General features: G+C 32.3%; 1 protein-coding gene across 1 annotated transcript; it reads right to left on the bottom strand.

The window, feature by feature from the left end:
- Positions 1-1,925: 1,925 nt before the first annotated feature.
- LOC132720697 (2-amino-3-ketobutyrate coenzyme A ligase, mitochondrial-like) lies at positions 1,926-21,214 on the bottom strand. Its single transcript, XM_060704881.1, has 13 exons — positions 21,060-21,214; positions 17,463-17,555; positions 15,632-15,759; positions 15,018-15,107; positions 14,269-14,488; positions 12,925-13,021; positions 10,058-10,144; positions 7,414-7,496; positions 6,675-6,784; positions 5,807-5,908; positions 4,965-5,043; positions 2,665-2,712; positions 1,926-2,178 (listed from the first exon to the last, which is right to left on the bottom strand). The coding sequence occupies exons 1-13, from the start codon at positions 21,103-21,105 to the stop codon at positions 2,069-2,071; spliced, it is 1,293 nt and encodes a 430-aa protein (XP_060560864.1). The 5' UTR covers positions 21,106-21,214; the 3' UTR covers positions 1,926-2,068.
- Positions 21,215-21,638: the final 424 nt, after the last annotated feature.

A 21,638-nucleotide genomic window follows, 5' to 3' on the forward strand; every position in this document is an offset into this window, starting at 1 on the left:
TATGCTCCTTATACAAGAACCTTTGATATAACTCTGTGTTTTTACTCTCAAACATTGAAGCATTTGTCGCTAAAAATGTGTGGAGTTGTTTTATGCAAAATTAAGATACATGTACTCCCTCATTTCTTAAATACAATTGTATATAAAATACCTTTTTAACAGGCAAATGGAATTGCATGTAAAAATATTCAATCTATTTAGAATAAACATATGTCATGGAATGTAAAATTCATTAAAACTCTAATAACAATATTAACAAGAGCTGTCAGAAGGACAGCGCGCTCGACTTTTTTAGTGCTTGCCTATAAAACAAAACTTTGACAGTTAAGGGCACACAAGACTTTAACTAGGAATTTCTAAGTACAAATCAAGAAACATTTTCACAGAGTTATCTTCTCTTGCTTACAGATAGGTCTCATGATGGCACATAAGAACTCCAACTTCCAAAGTAATATCTCAAATGGTTAAGTCAACAAGTGGACAAGAATGAAAATTTTAACTGAGTTTCTAAGTCAAAAAGGGCCATAATTCAAATAAAATCCTTAACAGAATTACCTTCTCCTGCCCATGTTTTGGGACCATGATGGTAAACAAGTATTCCAACTTTCAATTTAATATCTCAACCAGTTCAGTCAAAAAGTTGACTGGTACAAAAAAGTTAACCAAGATTCTAAGTCGATAAAAGGCCTTAATTTTTTAAAACAAAATCCCTGACAGAGTTACCTTCTCTTGCGTACAGATGGGGGTAATGATGTGAAATAGCATTAAAAGTTTCAAAGCAATATCTCAAAGGGTTAAGGCAATAAGTGGATTTTACCCATATTCAATGTATTTTCTAAGTCAAAAAGGGGCATAATTCTGTCAAAAACCTTGACAGAGTTATGTCCTCTTGTCTGTTGATGAAGGTCGTGATGGTAAACAAGTATGGTCAGTTTCAAAGCAATACCTCCAATGGTTTTGAAATAAAGTGAGGTGGTACAAAAAACTTAACCAAGCTCAATACACTTTCTAAGTCAAAAAAGGGCCATAATTCTGTCAAAAACCTTGACAGAGTTATGTACTCCTGTCTGTAGATTGAGGTTATGATGGTGAACAAGTATGGTAAGTTTCAAAGCCATACTTGTAATACTTCTGAAATAAAGTGGGGTGGTACGAAAAACTTAACCAAGGTGTGACGCCAACGCCGACGCTAACGCCGACGCTAACGCCGACGCCGACGCCGGGGCGAGTAGGATAGCTCCCCTTTTCATAGAAAAGTCGAGCTAAAAACCAAACATTAAGGATGGCAAGGAGTAACCGGTTGACTGAGTATTTGATCTGGACATCAGTTACCCACTGCCATCCGTAAAAACAATACATCGTAAAATATTTGTAAAACAAACACACACTTGAGATTCAGGTAAAAATATTTGATATACAATTCACTTAGTGCTAAAACACATATTTCTCCTGTAAAAATAAAATAATCAACAAATGTAAATGATATGAAAACTGGCTGAGATTCTGTGACAAAAAAGGTCATGTTAATAAAACAACAACAACTAAAGTAGTCTAGCTATTAACAACATAAACTTGAAATATATCATGCTAATCTTAATGTAAATGAAATTCTTCCAAAACATTATTAACTTTCACAACCATTTGAAACATTGTTCTGTCATTCAAAAAATTAAATTAATCTGAATGCAACAATATAGTTACTCAATTTGTTTACAGAATAATTTAAGGAAGTTTTGTAAGGAATACTTATAACATGTCAAACTCACAACATTTTACTCTTAATGTATGATAAATGTATATAAATCTTAACAGATCTTCAAACAAATGATGTATAATCAACAATCATGTATATAAAGTGCAGTGTATTATGTATATCTAAAACAATGTAAACAATATTCATGTATGTAAGTTTTTTCGGAAAGAAGGTCAACCATGTACAGAATTTCTTTTAAATCAAAAAGTAATTAAGGAGTTCAATAAAACACTGTCATAACTCAGTAAACAAAACATATAAGTTAGGACAGTGTTCTATAGAAATCCCTTACATTATTATGTCTTCTACAGACTTTTACTGTAGGACTTTAAGTTGACGTCCGATGTTGACGAAAGCATCTACGGCACGATCAATGTCCGCCTCAGTGTGGGACGCTGATATCTGCACTCGGATTCTAGCCTTACCTGTTTTAATGGTAATTATGACAATGTCAATAAATTTAATTAAGATTTGATAAGGAAATGCATCAGTTATAGCCATATATGCAGTATTCTGCTTTTCAACAGACAAAAAATGTAAGGGGAGCAGTGGTCTTGTGGTTAAGGTGCCTGCCTCTCAACCCGTAGATTATGGGGTCGAGGCCTAATCGGGTCACGACCATGTTTCTTCATATGACACAAGTACTGGTTGGTTCCAGGAAGTGGACTCGAAAGTGATTAATATAAGTTGCAAGAACTTGTTGAGCAATTTAGCTCAAAACCGAACAAAAAACATGTATATCTTCTGTACATGTGCCCAGCTTATCTGATGCTTAAATTCAATTCTGGAAAAATATTGAATACAAAATGGGTCATCAGTTTAACACTGTGGAATCTAAAATTATTGTATAGATCATGATGGTAAGAATTACTGCAATTGTTGGCATGGAGAAAAATAATTTAATTAATTACCTTTAGGAACAACAGGGTAGGAGAATCCAATGACATAAATTCCTCTCTCTGAAAGATGAAATCAAAATCAAATATCAATTTCAATATGATAAAATAAACTTCTAAACCTAAAGTTTAAAGAGTCTCACAGGGGCAGGGCAATACATACTCCGACAATTTTTTTTTATGAAGCAACCAAAATAATAGTTCAATTTTTCAAAATCTTTCATAGGAAAAAAACTTTTTTTTATCTCATTTACAAGTGAACATTTAATATAAGCAAAAACAATGTCATAAAATGGATAGTAATACATTTTCTTGCATAAAAACTGTGTGCACAGGCATACATCAATGAAGAAGACATTGCATTAATGGATAGATTCTCGTGAACATGTGCCTTTGTTGCATTTTTTTATATGCCTGATTTAGAGTGTAATGTATAAACAGCTAAATGCAATGACAGTCCTGGTTGTTCTATTATAAAAATATAACTGTCAAATGAAATTGAACAAGCATATAGAAAGCATGGCACAAAAAATGGTTTCTTTGTACAAAATACAAATAACGAAACTGAACATTACCAATTTAGACATATACTTTTATGAAAAATTAAACACTGATGCACTTTTGTTTTTGTGACTTAATACCTGCAGAATACTCAGACTTATTTAATCTCTGAAACTGCTGGTTTCAAATGCATCCTAGTGCTTCTTCAGATGTTAATGCATGAAAAAAAGGATGCATTAATTCTCTATTGAAGTTACCTGTGTATTGACATTGACAGGCCTATGCCATCAGGCACTACACTATGGGCTGCCCAATGTTAACAATTGTAAATGAAAATCCCTAAAACTTCTAATGGACAGTTCTAAATTCCAAACAAGACAAGCCCATGATAAATTCAGCAGAGTTTGGGACTCAAAAAACAAGAGCTGTCACAAGAGACAGCGAAGCTCGACTAATAAAATACTGGACGCAGTAAGGAGGACAAACTATGAAAGAAAAATCAATTATGTATAATTATGTATTAAGTTATAGTAAAAAAATAACATTTTTTAACATAAATTCCAAGATCAAGGGGAATAATTCTAGAAATAGTCATGCTAGAGTTATGGATCTTGCCACATAACATTTGTGTAATGATAAGAAATATATATTTGAAGTTTGAAGTAGATACCTTAAAAAATAAAGAAGTTATTATATTTCTTAAAGAAAATCTTAAGTTCAAATACAGATAAATCTGTAAATATTGCTTCAAGAGTTATGAACATTGTCACATAAAATGTAATTGATGACAAGGAATAAGTATTTGAAGTTTGAGGTAGATACCTTTAAAAATTAAAAAGTTAAAATAAAAAATAACATTTTTCTAGTAAATTCATCTAAGTTTATGGGGAGATAATTCTTGCAATATTGGTGCTAGAGTTATGAACCTTGTCACATAAGATGTGGATGATGATAACGTAAATATATTTGAAGTATGAAGTTGATCCCCTTAGAAATAAATAAGTTAGAGTAAAAAATAATATTTTGTATGGAAAATTCTAAGTTCAAAGGGAGATAAATCTGAAAATATTGGTGATAGAGTGATGAACCTTGTCACATAAGATGGGGATGATGATAACGTAAATATATTTGAAGTATGAGGTTGATACCTTAAGTAATAAAGAAGAAATAGTATTTTTTGCGGAAAATTCTAAGTTCAAGGGGAGATAAATCTGATAATATTGGTGCTAGAGTTATGAACCGTGTCACATAAGATGGGGATGATGATAAGGTACATATATTTGAAGTATGAGGTTGATCCCTTAAGAAATAAAGAAGTATCAGTAAAAAATAGTATTTTTTAAGGAAAATTCTAAGTTCAAGGGGAGATAAATCTGAAAATATTGGTGCTAGAGTTATGAACCTTGTCACATAAGATGAGGATGATGATAAGGTACATATATTTGAAGTATGAGGTTGATCCCTTAAGAAATAAAGAAGTATCAGTAAAAAATAGTATTTTTTAAGGACAATTCTAAGTTCAAGGGGAGATAAATCTGAAAATATTGGTGCTAGAGTTATGAACCTTGTCACATAAGATGTGGTTGATGATAAGGAACATATATTTCAAGTTTGAAGTTGATACCTTAAGAAATGACAAAGTTATAGTGAAAAATATTTTACTGCACCAAAACTTTAATCTAAAATCTGGACGCGGACGCGGACGCCGACGCCGACGCCGGGGCGAGTAGGACAGCTCTCCATATACTTCGTATAGTCGAGCTAAAAATTATGAATAATTATAATTGTTATATCAAAAGTTGTTTTTTTATTACCAAGCATTTGGTCAGCAAACTGGCTGGCAAGCTTGGCATCTCCCAACATTACTGGACAGATTGGGTGTTCTGGATCCCCCTGTAATGAAGAAATGTATTTTAATATACCTAATATGAACAATTTTAATATTTTTGTGTGAAATAAATGACCGTAATGTATTAGCAACAGTACTTGGAAAGACTAAACCTGTATTACAACATAAATATTCTTTGGTATTTGTAAACTTTAATGTTCCCGCAGACCATTGTTGTTTAAATTAAATGAACAGTCACATATATGCTTACAGAAAACTGCAGTGACTATTTGAAGGCCTGTCATGATAATGATACACCAATGATATAGAGACTGGCCATGTAGACTGACAGGCAATATACTGCTGGGTACTATATTATATCATTAATGCCGTGTCTAACGTCATTTACAAAAGCATCTTTATATTCATTATTCCACTTGTAATACGTATGTTTTTTGGAAGATGTACTTGATAGCTCAGTATTAATACCGAATGAGAACGAGATTGGCACATGATTTGAACAGGTATTGAAATCTGTAACATTAAAACTGACAATGTCCTTAAAATTACCCTCTTCCGTCAAAACATAGTCAACTAGACTTTCTCCATTGTGTGTCATACACGTCCGTTTACCGATACTGTTATCGTTATGAAGTCTTCCGTTAACAATACGTATGTTGGTTGATTTACATAAATCAATTAACAATTCTCCAAATCTATTCGCTGTTACGTCACACGTTGCACGAGGGAGGGCCGAGTCAATATCAAATGTATCATCATTTCCTATTATTAGATCGTTATCAATATAATAGTTAGAAAAATACTTACAGAGAGAGCAAAACCAGCGTCTGTCATTTTGGTACGGAATCTCTGCGTGTTAGTCAGTACTTTGTGAGGAAGATCGGGATTTTCTATTATAAGATCAAGAGCCTGAAATAAAGCTTGTTTTGAAAGATATATTGACAATGTATAGGTATTATGGTGCTGTCCTGGCTTATATCACATAGGAAGAACAAAATAATGTTAACCTCCATATTTTATTGAAGACATCACCTGAGAACAACAACAAGTCTAAAATTTCCCAATGAACCCAAAAGAAGTTAAGGGTAAGTAACTTAGTCAGCAAACTTTATTGTTCTGCCACGAAGTTTGTGCAAACATTGCAATATTTTCTTGTAACAATGAAACTGTTCAAAGACTTGAAACTGTTCAAAGACTAACAGAACAACAGAACATAAACTCTATAAAATTTATTTTAGACTTTTAAAAATTCATTATCATACAAAATATAAACATTCAAATACATCAAATATAAGTCACATTCCATTATACATCATAACATAGTCAAAATTGTTAGAAAAGTATATGTTTTTTTATTGCTTAATCTATAATTGTGCAAACACAAACATAGCTGAGTGCAAATTTCCTTTTCACACCTCTATTTTGAAAAATCATTTCATCTTTTCCTAAAATATTCAAAATCACTTAAAGGAATTCCACTGAGCTTTTTTTTTGACATGGCATATTGCTGGAAATAAAAGGGGAAAAAGGACATTTATTGCCAATTTTATTGTTTTTAACATGAATCCTTAAAATATAAAAAGCTTTCAATAAATTAAAGAAAATGCTTGGAGTGATCAAAAAACAGCACAAATAACAAGAACAGTTACTTTTCTCTAAGATTATATGAACCTACCTTACTGGCACATGCAACTACTGGTGGTGGTAAAGAATTAGAGAACAGATAAGGTCGCGACCGTTGTCGTAGTAACGTGACTAGTTCCTTTGGGCCAGCTGTATATCCTCCTGTAAAATCATTCAGTCATAGGCTTGATAAATAACAAACCTGATAATCATTACCTTAAACATATATGGCATTATATGCCGGAACACTTGATCATATGTGCTTAATTTAGTCTATGATTTAAGGTGACTTATATGCCAATGGGGCCGGTTGTTAATTTATTTTATTATGAAAGTATGTTCTTTTTTGTATGTATAACACATGTCATTATAATAAACAATTTATCTATATACACGTAAATTTTGGGAATTTTGTTTCAAGACACCTTTTTTCACAATCATACCATACTGTACACATAAAGCAACAATCATTAAAAAAACTTGCCATGAATTTATCTAAAATAGCATTTCTAAGAGCATTAAATTATTGCCAATATGTGTACTGTATCGTGAGTAACTTTACACAAGTAATTAACTGTACACTATGTAAGGAAATGCATAAAAAGCTATCTTTTACGTATTATTTATATAATCATGACTAAGTTTTATATTCTGGCTAGATGTCAATCCCTAAAGGTAACTTTGAATAATCTAAAGAGTAGTCTCCCTTATCAAAGAAAGGGTTTTTACTGCATGTTTAATATGCTTTATTGGCAATTTTCCAGTAAACAAAGTCAATTAACATAAATTACCTGCAGCTCCACCAACAGCTTTCCCAAGTGTAGAGTTGATGATGTCAACTTTATTGTCCAGGTGGAAATATTCCTCTGTCCCTCTAAAATAAACAAAAATAAATCTTATTTTTACCTGTAACTGACAATACTTAAGAAAGATCAATTAGTCAACTGTATCTCTTAATAAAACAAGATATGTTTGTAAAACATGTATGCCCCCTATTGGCAGCCAATTTGTCATGTGATCAGGTTATTGTGCATGACTTCTGACCCAGTGAACAAGCAATTAATAAGGGTTATCTAGTATCTACTGGTCATGACTAGTCACAAGGTAATAATTATTGTGACCCCATAGGTTGAGTGCAGCAATTAAAGTTATTAAAAATCTTACCAAATAATATATACATAAATTTTATGAATCACATAATTAATGACGTTATATTACATAACACCTTCAAATGTGTATACCAAAAGCACATAAAAATATCAACCAAGGCAACTTGAGTTGTTGAGTTATTGGTCAGAAACGGTCATTAAGTACGAGGTCACTATGACATTGACCCCTTGACCCCAAAATCAATAGGGGTTATCTACTCGTCATGACCAATCATCATACCAAGTTTGAAGTTCCTAGGCCTAAGCGTTCTTTAGTTATTGATCGGAACCCGTTTTTACCTACAAGGTCAATGTGACCTTGACCTTTGACCCCTTGACCCCAAAATCAATAGGGGTTATCTGCTGGTCATGACCAATCATCATACCAAGTTTGAAGTTCCTAGGACTAAGGGTTCTTTAGTTATTGATCGGAAACCGTTTTAACCTACAAGGTCAATGTGACCTTGACCTTTGACCCCAAAATCAATAGGGGTCATCTGCTGGTCATGACCAATCATCATACCAAGTTTGAAATTCCTAGGCCTAAGCGTTCTTTAGTTATTGATCAGAAACCGTTTTTACCTACAAGGTCAATGTGACCTTGACCTTCCCCCTTGACCCTAATATCAATAGGGGTCATCTGCTGGTCAAGACCAATCATCTTACCAAGTTTGAAGTCTCTAGGCCTAAGGGTTCTTTACTTATTGATCAGAAACCGTTTTTACCTACAAGATCAATGTGACCTTGACCTTTGACCCCTAAATCAATAGGGGACATCTGCTAGTCATGACCAATCATCGTACCAAGTTTGAAGTTCCTAGGCCTAAGCGTTCTTTAGTTATTGATCGGAAACCGTTTTTACCTACAAGGTCAATGTGACCTTGACCTTTGACCCCTTGACCCCAAAATCAATAGGGGTCATCTGCTGGTCATGACTAATCATGATACCAAGTTTGAAGTACCTAGGCCTAAGCGTTCTTTATTTATTGATCGGAAACCGTTTTCACCTACAAGGTCAATGTGACCTTGACCTTTGACCCCTTGACCCCAAAATCAATAGGGGTCATCTGATGGTCATGACCAATCATCATACCAAGTTTGAAGTACCTAGGCCTAAGCGTTCTTTAGTTATTGATCGGAAACCGTTTTTACCTAAAAGGTCAATGTGACCTTGACCTTTGACCCCTTGACCCCAAAATCAATAGGGGTCATCTGCTGGTCATGACCAATCACCATACCAAGTTTGAAGTTCCTAGGCCTAAGGGTTCTTTAGTTATTGATCGGAAACTGTTTTTACCTACAAGGTCAATGTGACCTTGACCTTTGACCCCTTGACCCCAAAATCAATAGGGGTCATCTGCTGGTCATGACCAATCACCATATCAAGTTTGAAGTTCCTAGGCCTAAGCGTTCTTTAGTTATTGATCGGAAACCGTTTGAACATACAAGGTCAATGTGACCTTGACCTTTGACCCCTTGACCCCAAAATCAATAGGGGTCATCTACTGGTCATGACCAATCACCATACCAAGTTTGAAGTTCCTAGGCCTAAGGGTTCTTTAGTTATCACTCGGAAACCATTTGGTCTACGGACCGACGGACCGACGGACCGACAGACCGACGGACCGACAAGTGCAAAGCAATATACCCCCTCTTCTTCGAAGTGGGGGCATAATAATCCAGCAACCCTGGTAATATGATTCCAACTAACAGGTGTGAGGTTCATGAAAATAGAATATTAAACTGTTAAAATGTTATCTAAGCATGCCACCAGAGGCAATAAAATCAACAACATGCAAAAACATTAAAATGAAAACATTTATGTCAATTTACTTTACAGTGTGACTTAGTTTGAGTGTTATTCTGTGTTTTACCCAATTCATACTGTGAAACATATTGCGGTACTTATCATAAATTGAGCTAACTGTATGCATACTTGTAGGAAAAGAGAATAAATGCCAAGCATTTTAACCCCTTTGCTATCTATGTATATAAAGAAATCACTTATGTATATAAAGAAATCACAAACTGTTTCTTACACTTATCAAATGTTTGATGCAAATTAAATACATAAGTACAGTTTAGTGCACGTCCTACCTTCATAACTATAATTACAACCGCAGGGTCAGGAATGCGATTTCTTGGCTCAGTGGTTTAGAGCATTGTTACATTTGTTAGTAAGTGGGAAGTTAGTTTAAATCCCAACTATGGCAGGAATTTTTCTGATGCATTTGCATCTGTCAGTTTTGAATTTAAAATATTATTTAAGACATTATATTTGTCTTACCTTCCTGTTTCTCCATAGAATCCTGTTGCATGACATTCATCTATAAACACCATCGCCTTGTACTTCTCTGCTAAATCACAAATCTCTCTGAAAATGTAGTGTATAATTATGATAAAATAGTCAAATAAATATTAAATAGGATATTGAATGAGTGTAAGTTCAATACTAAATTTATTGCACGAGTTGAATAAAATTATTTTTTGCGAGCCTCTGGCGAGCATAATATTATTTTATTCAACAAGTGCAATAAATTCAGTAATGAACTTACACGAATTTAATATTGTATTTATCACATACCAAAAATAGAGACCATTTAAAGTGAAATAAGAGTCATTTTTCATGGACGCGCCTATAGTATAACGCTAACATTTAGCGCGTCTTTACACTATATTTGTATAACGCTAATGACGTCATGTCAAAATATATGCACAGCCGTGCAATACCATATTTACGGAGTCGCAAAATCGGCACGGGTGTGTGATAAAATAAGCTTAAGATAAATGTCCCTTTTGTGTAAGAGAGAGAGTAAAGTTATTTTTTATCTCAGATAACCAAGACATTATGTAAGTTGTACATAAAAAAAAATTTCTATAACAATTTTTTTTTAATGTAGAGGAAAAATGAATAAATTTGAAAATATTTAATTACTTTTACCCTACAGAGAAAAAAAACAACTTAAAAACATTCCCAAAAGTGTTACATGCCAGTGAAACATGAAATATGTTACTTAAAAGTAATATATAGAGGATATTGAATGAGTGTAAGTTCAATACTGAATTTATTGCAGGAGTTGAATAAAATTATATTATGCGAGCCTCTGGCGAGCATAATATTATTTTATTCAACGAGTGCAATAAATTCAGTAATGAACAAGTTTACACGAATTTAATATTCTATTTATCACATACCGAAAATAAAGACCGTTTAAAGTGAAATAAGAGTCATTTTTCATTGACGCGCCTATAGTATAACGCTAACATTTAGCGCGTCTTTACACTTTATCATGCAACTGCTATGGTAACTGCCCGATAACACTTGCCTGATAATTATTTTTGATAGCCTGATATCAAAAATTAGCCCCGCCCATTTTAACGGACTTTTTTCAATTGCTTATATTCGAGCATTTTCATCAGCATGTGAATTCTACAATGTAATCTCATACCCTTACAAGTTTTGAATCAATATGCGAAATTTATTTATTTATTTATTATTTGGATTTCAACAATCGCAACTACTCGGCCCTTTCCATCAGTCTTCGGATAATAGTATGAATACACAGAACAGATGCGGTATTTCGGTCTAACCTACGCTAAGAAACTAAACATGTAAACAAATAGTAATTTAATGCTAGGAGTTGTTGACAAGTTTTTTCCAATATATGTGGTAAAAGTCCACCTTAAATAGGTGAATGCATAGGTACAAAAGCAAACAATACATTATCTATATATTTATTATTATGGTTGTAGAAACCGAAAGCACAAAAAACCAACCTGTTGACATTTAGTCGGATTTGTTTAAAATTGAACATCAGTGGGCATATTTAAATTACAAATTGTTGTATATAGACATATTTTCAAGCATAACAGTACCGGAACAGACATTAGATGTCAAATATATACATTGGTTTTACATTATTTATGTTTCTGTTTACATCTGAAACCACGTGGTAGAACTGCTTTCAATCCGTATTGTTTTCGAGGTTATTATAGATAATAGCCGAGGCAGTTTCAAATGGGATTTCAATTACGAATAAATTAGATAGCGAATAGTTTTAGCACCAACTAAATGAAGTGACGTCATAATTTATATTGCAAATGACATCATCGATGTTCACGTCATACTATACATGTAATCATAACAAACAGGCTGACGATATTCTTTGAGAACTTGTAAATGTTTACTTTATTTCGCCGGATTATTATTTAATAAGTGAACAAATTGTTTCGTTTAAAAAATAAGACGCATGTTTGTGTAGCTTGTGTTTGATTGCCGATTTGACTTTTCTTTGATTGAAATTATCGTGAACTTTTGAATTTGACAATTCAAGACAAAAATTGCAGTAAAGTTTAGTTTATGTGATTCTAAGCGGATTTTTGGATCGATGTTTAAATTAAAGAAAAGAATGTTATCGTATTAGGCCTACATTCTGTTGTATCTTTTGTCCAAGTCGAAAGAAAAAATGGCCGCCAATTACAAATTCTAAGTGTCAGGGGCGGAGGAATTTGTTTTCAAGAATTATTTCTTTGAACAAAAATTCCCCTTTTTAACGAAATTCGCTATTTAAAAGTAGATTATTTTGTTATTTTGACAGTTACTATGTGTTACATGATAAATAGAAAAACATGCTACTGTCTTTTGATATCAATTTTATCAGGCTCGGCTGATATGGGCAGAGAGGGCTTGGCAAGCCTCGCCCTTTCTAGCCCATATCAGCCTCGCCTGATAAAATTGATATCAAAAGACAGTAGCATGTTATTCTCTATATGTTTGTATAACGCTAATGACGTCACGTCAAAATATATGCACGGCCGTGCAATACCATATTTACAGAGTCGCAAAATCGGCACAGGTGTGTGATAAATTGTAATATGGCCTTCTATATTTTATATCTGAAAAAAAAAACCCTCCAAAAATCTCTATTCCTTCTAAAAAATTAATCAGATCACAATGACTAATTAATAGACATCAGGGCACTTATGATAAATGATTATTCTGAGAAAGTTTGATTGATATTTCTTGAGAAATGTAAGTTGAGTTTTGCACAGACTTATTTGCTTATCCCTAGATGCTTGTCGGCCAAAGTTAACCAATCTTATATCTTAAGTTTTCTGTTGAATAAAAACCCTGGTTAAAACAAACCTGCTTACCTAAGTGGGGTAACATTTCCATCCATACTGAACACACCGTCTGTTGCAATCAATCTTCGTCTGCAGGAAGATGCATCCTGTAACTGACTTTCCAACTCTGTAATAGTAAATCACTGATACAGATTTATCAGAAACTTATTTACAGATTAGTTGTATACGCATTATTGCGGCCATTCAGTAAAATATTGCACGAAAATATTCAGTTGAGCCTAATTGTTATAAAGAAGATCTTGAAATATCTTATATATCTAAATGATTGAGATTCACATAAACACACAAAAATCATGAATGTTACTTTAAAGTAGCATTAAATAAATATGTAAAAATATTTTGCCATCGGCCTAAAAACCAAGCATTCTACAGTTTCGTTAATCTTTTTAACAGTATTGTTGTAAATCTCATCAAATATTGTTCATAAATTACAATTTTTAACGGAAAACCCCACGGTAACACTAAAGTTCGTATACGAATTTTAACATGCAAATGAAGACTATAATCAGCTTGTGTATGCGCTACATCACAGTGTTAAAGTTGCTATACGGACACAGCAAATATGAGATTTTCTTGTGCAAACACACTTTAACCGTTTTAGCTTCACGGTGCACTAGGCCTGGCGTTCAGAAAAAAGTAATCATCTCATCAAAAAGATTAAATTTGTATGAAAACATCCGTTACAATGCGGAAATATACCGTTAAATTGGGACTGCTACTTATAGCCATGTTTGTTAATTTAATATTGATGTACTGATGATCTGAAGGCGGAGTTTCACATGCAAACAGAAATTGTACTTCCGATTTCGCCACAATGAGGTTGCAGATTTTATGCTTATAAAACTCATTTTGTTGGAGTCGATGTGAAACCCAATTTATTAATGAAATGTCGCTATTTCTGTTTTTATGAAATTTATTAAATGTAACTTTAACTTATCCTTCAAAGCAACATTTTCTTAATCAACTATTATAAAAATATTTAACAAATATTTAAATCTTTTCTAGTAACTATCCAAATCTGTCTATGAAATACATGTAATATGCTTCAAAACATATGGTGATCAAACATGAAAAAGATTTCTTCCATTATTTCAATTTTCCTCCTTACCTAATCAAACACCAAAATTAACTAAACTAATGTACTGGTAAAAATTAAAATTATTAATTCACATTTCTTTCTATACATCTCTAATGATTCTTTTTCCATTAATGATTCTTTTTCCATCAGAGTTTCATACAAATTTTATTAGTGGTACTATTATTGGTAATACCAAGAACATGAAAATTTATGCGTTAATTTCTTCCCCGCATCTACAATATTATAATGATAAGTAATTAGATATTAACAAGCACCTTTCATATCCATATGTTTATATCTGTAACGTTTGGCCTTACACAGTCTTATACCATCAATGATCGAGGCATGGTTCAACTCATCTGACAACACAGCGTCTTTCTCCGACAATAGCACCTCAAACAATCCCGCATTTGCATCAAAACAACTTATGTACAAAATAGCGTCTTCTTTGCCATGGAACTTTGCAAGCTTCTCTTCTAATTCTTTGTGAATATCCTAAAACAAACAAATTGCATTTATCTTTAGTTTATTTATGGTTCATACATGTACATTGTATATAATTATTTATTCATGATTCTAGAGGTTATTCTTAATTCTTTTTTATTCTTAATTCATATAGTTAATTCTTAATTCATAAAATTTATTCTTGATTCATATAGTAAATTCTTGGTTCATAATTTATAGTTCATTTAATTCTTACTTCATATTGTTTATTCTTGATTTGTGTAGTGTATTCAGATTAAATTATTCTTGGTTCATAGAGTTTATTCTTGATTTATAAATATTATAATTTATTTTTGATTCATTATAGACAGTAAGCCTATGGCTGAATAAATTATGTTTTTGAATGTAAATTTTTTATTCATAATTTAAACTTCATTTTTGATTCATGTTGTTTAATGAAATTACAGAAAATATGATTTGCACACACATGATTTATTTCTGAAAATTACAACCTAATCTACAAATAGGATAAAATAAACTTAGAATTGTGAATATTATAGGAAATAGAATGGTTTTGTACCATAGTACCACAGATAAATCTAACAGAGCTAAGTCCTGCACCATGTGTCTGTAATGCCTTGATTCCTGCTTCAATAACGGCAGGGTGACTCTGTAAAACATTATACATATAAACAAACATATAATATAGATAATTTATTCCTAGGATGTGTGACTTTGTAAACATTATACATATTACCAAACATATAATATAGATAATATTCCTAGGATGTGTGACTTTGTAAACATTATACATATTACCAAACATATAATATAGATAATATTCCTAGGATGTGTGCCTTTGTAAACATTATACATATTTCCAAAACTATAATAATTATAGGTTATACACCTAAGGTCTGTGACTGAGACTGTTAACATTATAAATAATTATCAAACAATGAAATATAATAATTCAAGGAACAATTTAGTTTGTAATCAAAAAGATTCAAATGCATTAGAAAAATCTTATTCTGTTATAATTTAAAGGAAATTAAGGCCATTTGATCAATATATCTATTTCTTCATAATATCTGCCATACTTTAGCTCAAATATGCTTTAAGCTATTTTTTTCCCTCCATTTTTAGACAAGTTTAGGCAACATTTTTTTTAACAAAATTTTTGTTTGAACTTACTGACAATCCAAGGTAGTTGTTGGCACAGAAATTCAATATTTTCTGTGAACTACCTTCAACATTTATTGTGGGCCCTTGTTTTGAGATAATCACTCGCTCATGCTTAAATGTACCAGCATCTCTTATATCTGTCATGTTTAAATGAAACAAATAAAATATAAAATATAATATAATACATAATACATTATCTTATACTGACAGCTTCAGCTTAAAAACAAAAATGTTGTCAAGTCACTAAACACATTATAAATAATCTTTGCGTTACATATATGAACCATAAAAGTTTATTTTTAAAGTTAATGATGCAGATGTTATTAATAAACTGGCTGTCCTATATATACTGACAGTCCTATTTATACAGACTGTCCTATTTATACAGATTGTCCTATCTAAATACTGGCTGTCCTATTTATACTGGCTGTCCTATTTATGCAGACTGTCCTATTTATACAAACAGTCCTATTTATACAGACTGTCCTATTTATACAGACTGTCCTATTTATACTGGTGTCTTATTTATACTGGCTGTCCTATTTATAACTGCTCTCTTATTTATACTGGCTGTCCTATTTATAACTGCTGTCTTATTTATACTGGCTGTCCTATTTATACAGACTGTCCTATTTATACTGGCTGTCCTATTTATACTGGCTGTCCTATTTATACAGATTGTCCTATTTATACTGGCTGTCCAGTATTTTATACTGGCTGTCCTATTTATGCAGACTGTCCTATTATACAAACAGTCCTATTTATACAGACCGTCCTATTTATACAGACTGTCCTATTTATACTGGCTGTCCTATTTATACTGGCTGTCCTATTTATACAGACTGTCATATTTATACTGACTGTCCTATTTATACTGACTGTCCTATTTATACAGACTATCCTATTTATACAGACTGTCCTATTTATACTGACTGTCCTATTTATACTGGTGTCTTATTTATACTGGCTGTCCTATTTATAACTGCTCTCTTATTATACTGGCTGTCCTATTTATAACTGCTGTCTTATTTTTACTGGCTGTCCTATTTATACTGACAGTCCTATTTATACAGACAGTCCTATTTATACAGACTGTCCTATTTATACTGGCTGTACTATTTATACTGACTGTCCTATTTATACAGACTGTCCTATTTATACTGACTGTCCTATTTATACTGACTGTCCTATTTATACAATAACTGATGTCCTATTCATACTGGCTGTCCTATTTATACTGATATTCTATTTATACTGGGTGTCCTATTTATACTGACTGTCCTGTACAATGGAATGCCAGAATACTGGTAACCATCTTAAATTTCTCTCCGGCCTGCAATCTTGTTATAATGACACTAGTCTGGGACTTGAACCCAATATCCCTGGGTATAGAGGAAGTTACCTAGCTTAACCAACAGAGTAACTTATTTCAATTATAGCAATGGAAATTAAACTGCCCAATCAATATGAGATAACAAAGAAAAGAATTTTACATTGACTGCTTACATAAATAAAATTGAAATTCTAAATAAATGGAGTTTAAATTGTTAGAAAAAAATTGGTTTAGAAATTGTAACTTTGAAATGAACTGCAAACCTTAACAGAAAGCAGATATTAGATTATTGACATTCACTCATCAGTGAGGGCAAAGAAACAGAAATAGTCAGATATAAACCGGAAATACATACATCATACTCACTTTGCTTTTGTCTGATAAACAAAATGTTGCTAAATGTCTTTTTCATTTCTTGATTATTGACATGTTAAATGAACATAATGAAAAATACTTTGACAAGCTTGAACAAGAGGCTTAAATTATATATAAAATATTGCTATTTACCATTAAGTTCCTCACTAAGCCCCTGCTTGGTAGCTGCAGCCACTGAAGCTGTTCCTGCATGGTGTGTCAACCATGGACTTCTAACTTTACATCCTGTTACATAAATAGTGCTGAATATATCATTCTATTAATGAATAAATCATTACACACTCCATGACTAATTATTAAAGTTTAAAACCTATTGTATAATATATAATGACTGATAAAATGGGTTATTTTTGAAAATTTTAAGAAGTGAGTACAAATTATACAAGGGTAATTTAGTTTAACCCTATACTAATTAAAATGCATGGCATTATGCCCACCCAAGTGTAACAGTGTACTGGTCTGGGACCATCAACCGGATACTTTTTGAACATTTTTCCGTACAGATTTCATAATTTTTAACCTAGAGACCAACAAATTTGACACAGTTCAGCTATAGGTTCTGAGTCGCTTAACTTGTTTATTTCTGATTGTATAGACACTTATATCTGAGGCTCGACAAGGAGGGTATCAAAATTACCTAAATTGTCTACACTACAGTACCATTTGTCTGGACAGATATCTACATAACGAGATTAAATTCAGATAAAAGCTTGGGTGTTTTGATTTTTGATTTTTAACATGATATACAATATTTCAGCAACAAATGCTGAAGTTTTTCGATATTCTATTGTTTACTCTGCAAATGATTATAGCTGGTATATGAGGTCAGGCATTGCTTTCTTGACCCCGGGCAAGTCCCAACGTATAGACATTAAAATATTACCATTTACGGAGGTTGAAATAAATTAATTTTCTAAATTTGAGAAGAAACATGCATTTACTGTTGATAAAAAAGTAACTGACAACCACTGAACAAAGAAATTACTAAATTAAGCATTTTCTGCCCGGGGACCGTCCGGGTTTGGTGGTTGTCCGGTTTTGGTGGTCCCCAACCAGTATACTGGTAAAAGTCTGACTATTTGTAACACTTTGTAACAGAGGCTGCAGCGGCAGTAAGGTAATTAAGTGACTTACACAATTTAGTTTTATGCTACTTATATGAATATTATGTCTGTTATGTAAATTTCTCAGAGACATAGATAACATATTTATGTCTCTGGAATCTCTATATCATTACATTAAATTAAAATCAATAATGGTTTACTTCTGAATCCAATAATTACGGACCTTAGCCTAAAATCATTGAATGATATCTATTCACATGTCTCAGGTCATAATTTCCAAACAATATTTGTATACATCGCATCAGGGTTTTCCTAAAATACGAAAGTGAGATTTTTGATGAAAGTGAGCGAAAGTGACTTTTAAAATTTGAATTGTACCCTTTTAATAGAATTTTACAGTAAAATTGCTGTTTGTGGACATATATTATTAACAACCAATTATATAATATATTAAAATAAATAACCATAATCATGATTTAATTGCCCTTTATTGGCCTTATTGCTATATACAAGTTCAGCGATCTTTTTTTCGCTTGCATAGAAAAATACGAAAGTGACTTGTAAAGTATTAAATATAGAGTTTAAATTGAAAATGTATTAAATTTGCAGTTTGTAGAGGTATATTATAATATTTCAATTAAACACTACAGTATATTTGAAATTTTAGAAGTCACTTTTGTATTTTCTTTGTGAGCGAATGGAAGATTGCTGAACTTGTATATAAATATCATGTAAACTTGAAATGTGTCCATAGGACACGGGTGCCCCACCGCGCTACTGCTCTGTCAATCTTATGACTCTAGGTCAAATATTTTTTGAAAACTAAAAATCTTTTACTAATTAAAGGGCAAGAACTTTCCACACAGAATAAATCCACAAGCAAACCCAGGGTGCATAAGTACACATGCTGACCAACATTCTTGTAAACTTTCAGGCCTACAAGTGAAATACTTTTTGAGCTATGCATGAACAAGTTGAAAATTGCAAATCTATACTACTGTAAGTCAAGGGCAATAACTCTTACAAAACTGAAAAAAATCGACATGCAAAGTCCCAGGTTCATAGCTTCACAGTGATGTGAATCATTATTCCTGTAATTTAGTGATGTTGATCATTATTCCTGTAAAGTTGATTCTAGCTCAAGTACTCAAGGAACAAATAACAACATAATGAAACAGTTTTACTAAGTCAAGGGAAATAACTCTACAAATACTGGATAAATCCACAAGCGAAACCCCAGGTGCAAAACTAAATATGCTGAGCAACCTTCCCATAAGGTTTAGTGACTCTATGTCAAATCCTTTTTGAGTTACATGCGACACAAGTTGAAAATTGCAAAAATTTTATTAAGTCTAGGGCAATAACTCTGAAAATACTAAATAAATCCAGACGAATATACCCAGCTGCACAACTACACATGCTGATCAACATTCCTGTACAGTGATTTTTCTACTTATATAACAGACTTTGAAAAAAGGCCTCTTCCCAATTGAAATTTTCTTTAAAATCATGCAGTTTTCCCAAAAATCTGAACTTAAACCAGCTTTTTTACTTCCCAAATCAGCAATTAATGCGATAATTTTTCCCAAAATCAAGAGGCTAAGGCCTCTTCCCAATTAAGCGAGAAAAATCACTGCTGTAAAGTTTCATGACTCTAGGTCAAATACTTTTTGAGTTACATGCGACATAAGTTGAAAAATGCAAAATTTTACAAAGTCAAGGGCAATAACTCTAAAAATCCTAAAAATATCCATGACTCTCGGTCAAATACTTTTTGAGTTACGTGTGACACAAAAGAGAACGGACGGATGGAAGGACTGACGGACGTATGGACAAGGGTAAATCTAAATGCCCGCCACTAAAGTTGGGGCACAAAAATGGGGTTAAAATAATTTTTCATCATAATGATTATTTTTGAAAGTAAATAATATTAATTTTTGATAATATACGCCTGTAAATGCAATATTAGTATAACTATCAATTCAACCCTTTATTTCATATTTTACAAGTCACTTTCGAATTTTTCAATGTGAGCAAAAGCCGAATCTAAGGAAGATTTCAGAACTTGTGTATAGAAATTATGCAAACAAATGGTGATTAAACCATCAAAATGATTATTTTTGAAAATAAATATTATATATTTCTGATAATATACGTCTACAAACAGAAAATTCACTGTAAAATTCTATTTAAACCAGGGTACAATTCAAATTTTGAAAGTCACTTTCACTCACTTTCGTCAAAATTTAGTATTTTAGGCAAACCGCATCAAAAGTTATAATGTCTACTATATTGTTGGTACAAATAAACTAGCTATATAGAGTATTGGGAAAACAATAATAAGTGATAACTGTATGATTTTTAAAGAAACCCAACTTAAATTTTTTTTTATTACAGTCAAAATTTCATCAATAAATGAATAAAAGTATACGGTATTTATGTAATAAGCTAAAATCGCTTTGCTACACTATCAATGCAATTGTAATAGCAGAAAGGGCAAAATCGCATTATGAAATGTGACAGCTTGGACTGTGTTGTCATTTTTTGCAGAGCGATTGCGAACATTTTATAATCGACCTTGGACACAATCATTAACGAATATTTTTCTTTCAATACATGAATGATATTTGTGAACATAAAAGTTAAAAAAGAATTATGAACCAACCATGCTTTGACAATTTTCGTGGAAAATGGAACAGACTTCGATACATGGCTGACACGCTTCGCTGGCTACTTTCGTTTTAGTCGGAACACCTTTAATATCTTCCTCTGTAAAATACCGAAAAAGGTAAACATCAAATCAATCCAAATATGGAGGTGTGTCATCTCAACCAATCAAAACAGCCCTATCCGAATAATTTCATTGACGAACAACATTAGTTCGTGATTTAGACCGTGCCCAAGAAAGTAAACAATATGGAGGAACACATAGAAATTTTCAAGAAATTTCTTGAAAATACAGACGAAGAATTGAAACTTGACATGCAATATGCATTAGAAGATTATGAAACTGGAAAAAACTTCATGTTCTTAAGATGCCTGAGTGTGATAGCAGTCGATGCTGAAACAGATATTATTTTTAGCCAAGCAACATGCAAAGTTGAAGCAATAGCTATTTATTTTATTAACTATAACAATTTTTAACATCCAGATGCTGGAAGTATTTTAAAATAGTTTTGGCTAAAAGATTTTACTTTTAGTTGGACCTTTCTTAAAAAAAATGATAGAAATATTGTTACAGTCA

The sequence above is a fragment of the Ruditapes philippinarum genome, unplaced genomic scaffold, assembly GCF_026571515.1.
Source record: "Ruditapes philippinarum isolate M1 unplaced genomic scaffold, ASM2657151v2 ctg859_1_1_1_1, whole genome shotgun sequence".
NCBI classification, from domain to species: domain Eukaryota; kingdom Metazoa; phylum Mollusca; class Bivalvia; order Venerida; family Veneridae; genus Ruditapes; species Ruditapes philippinarum.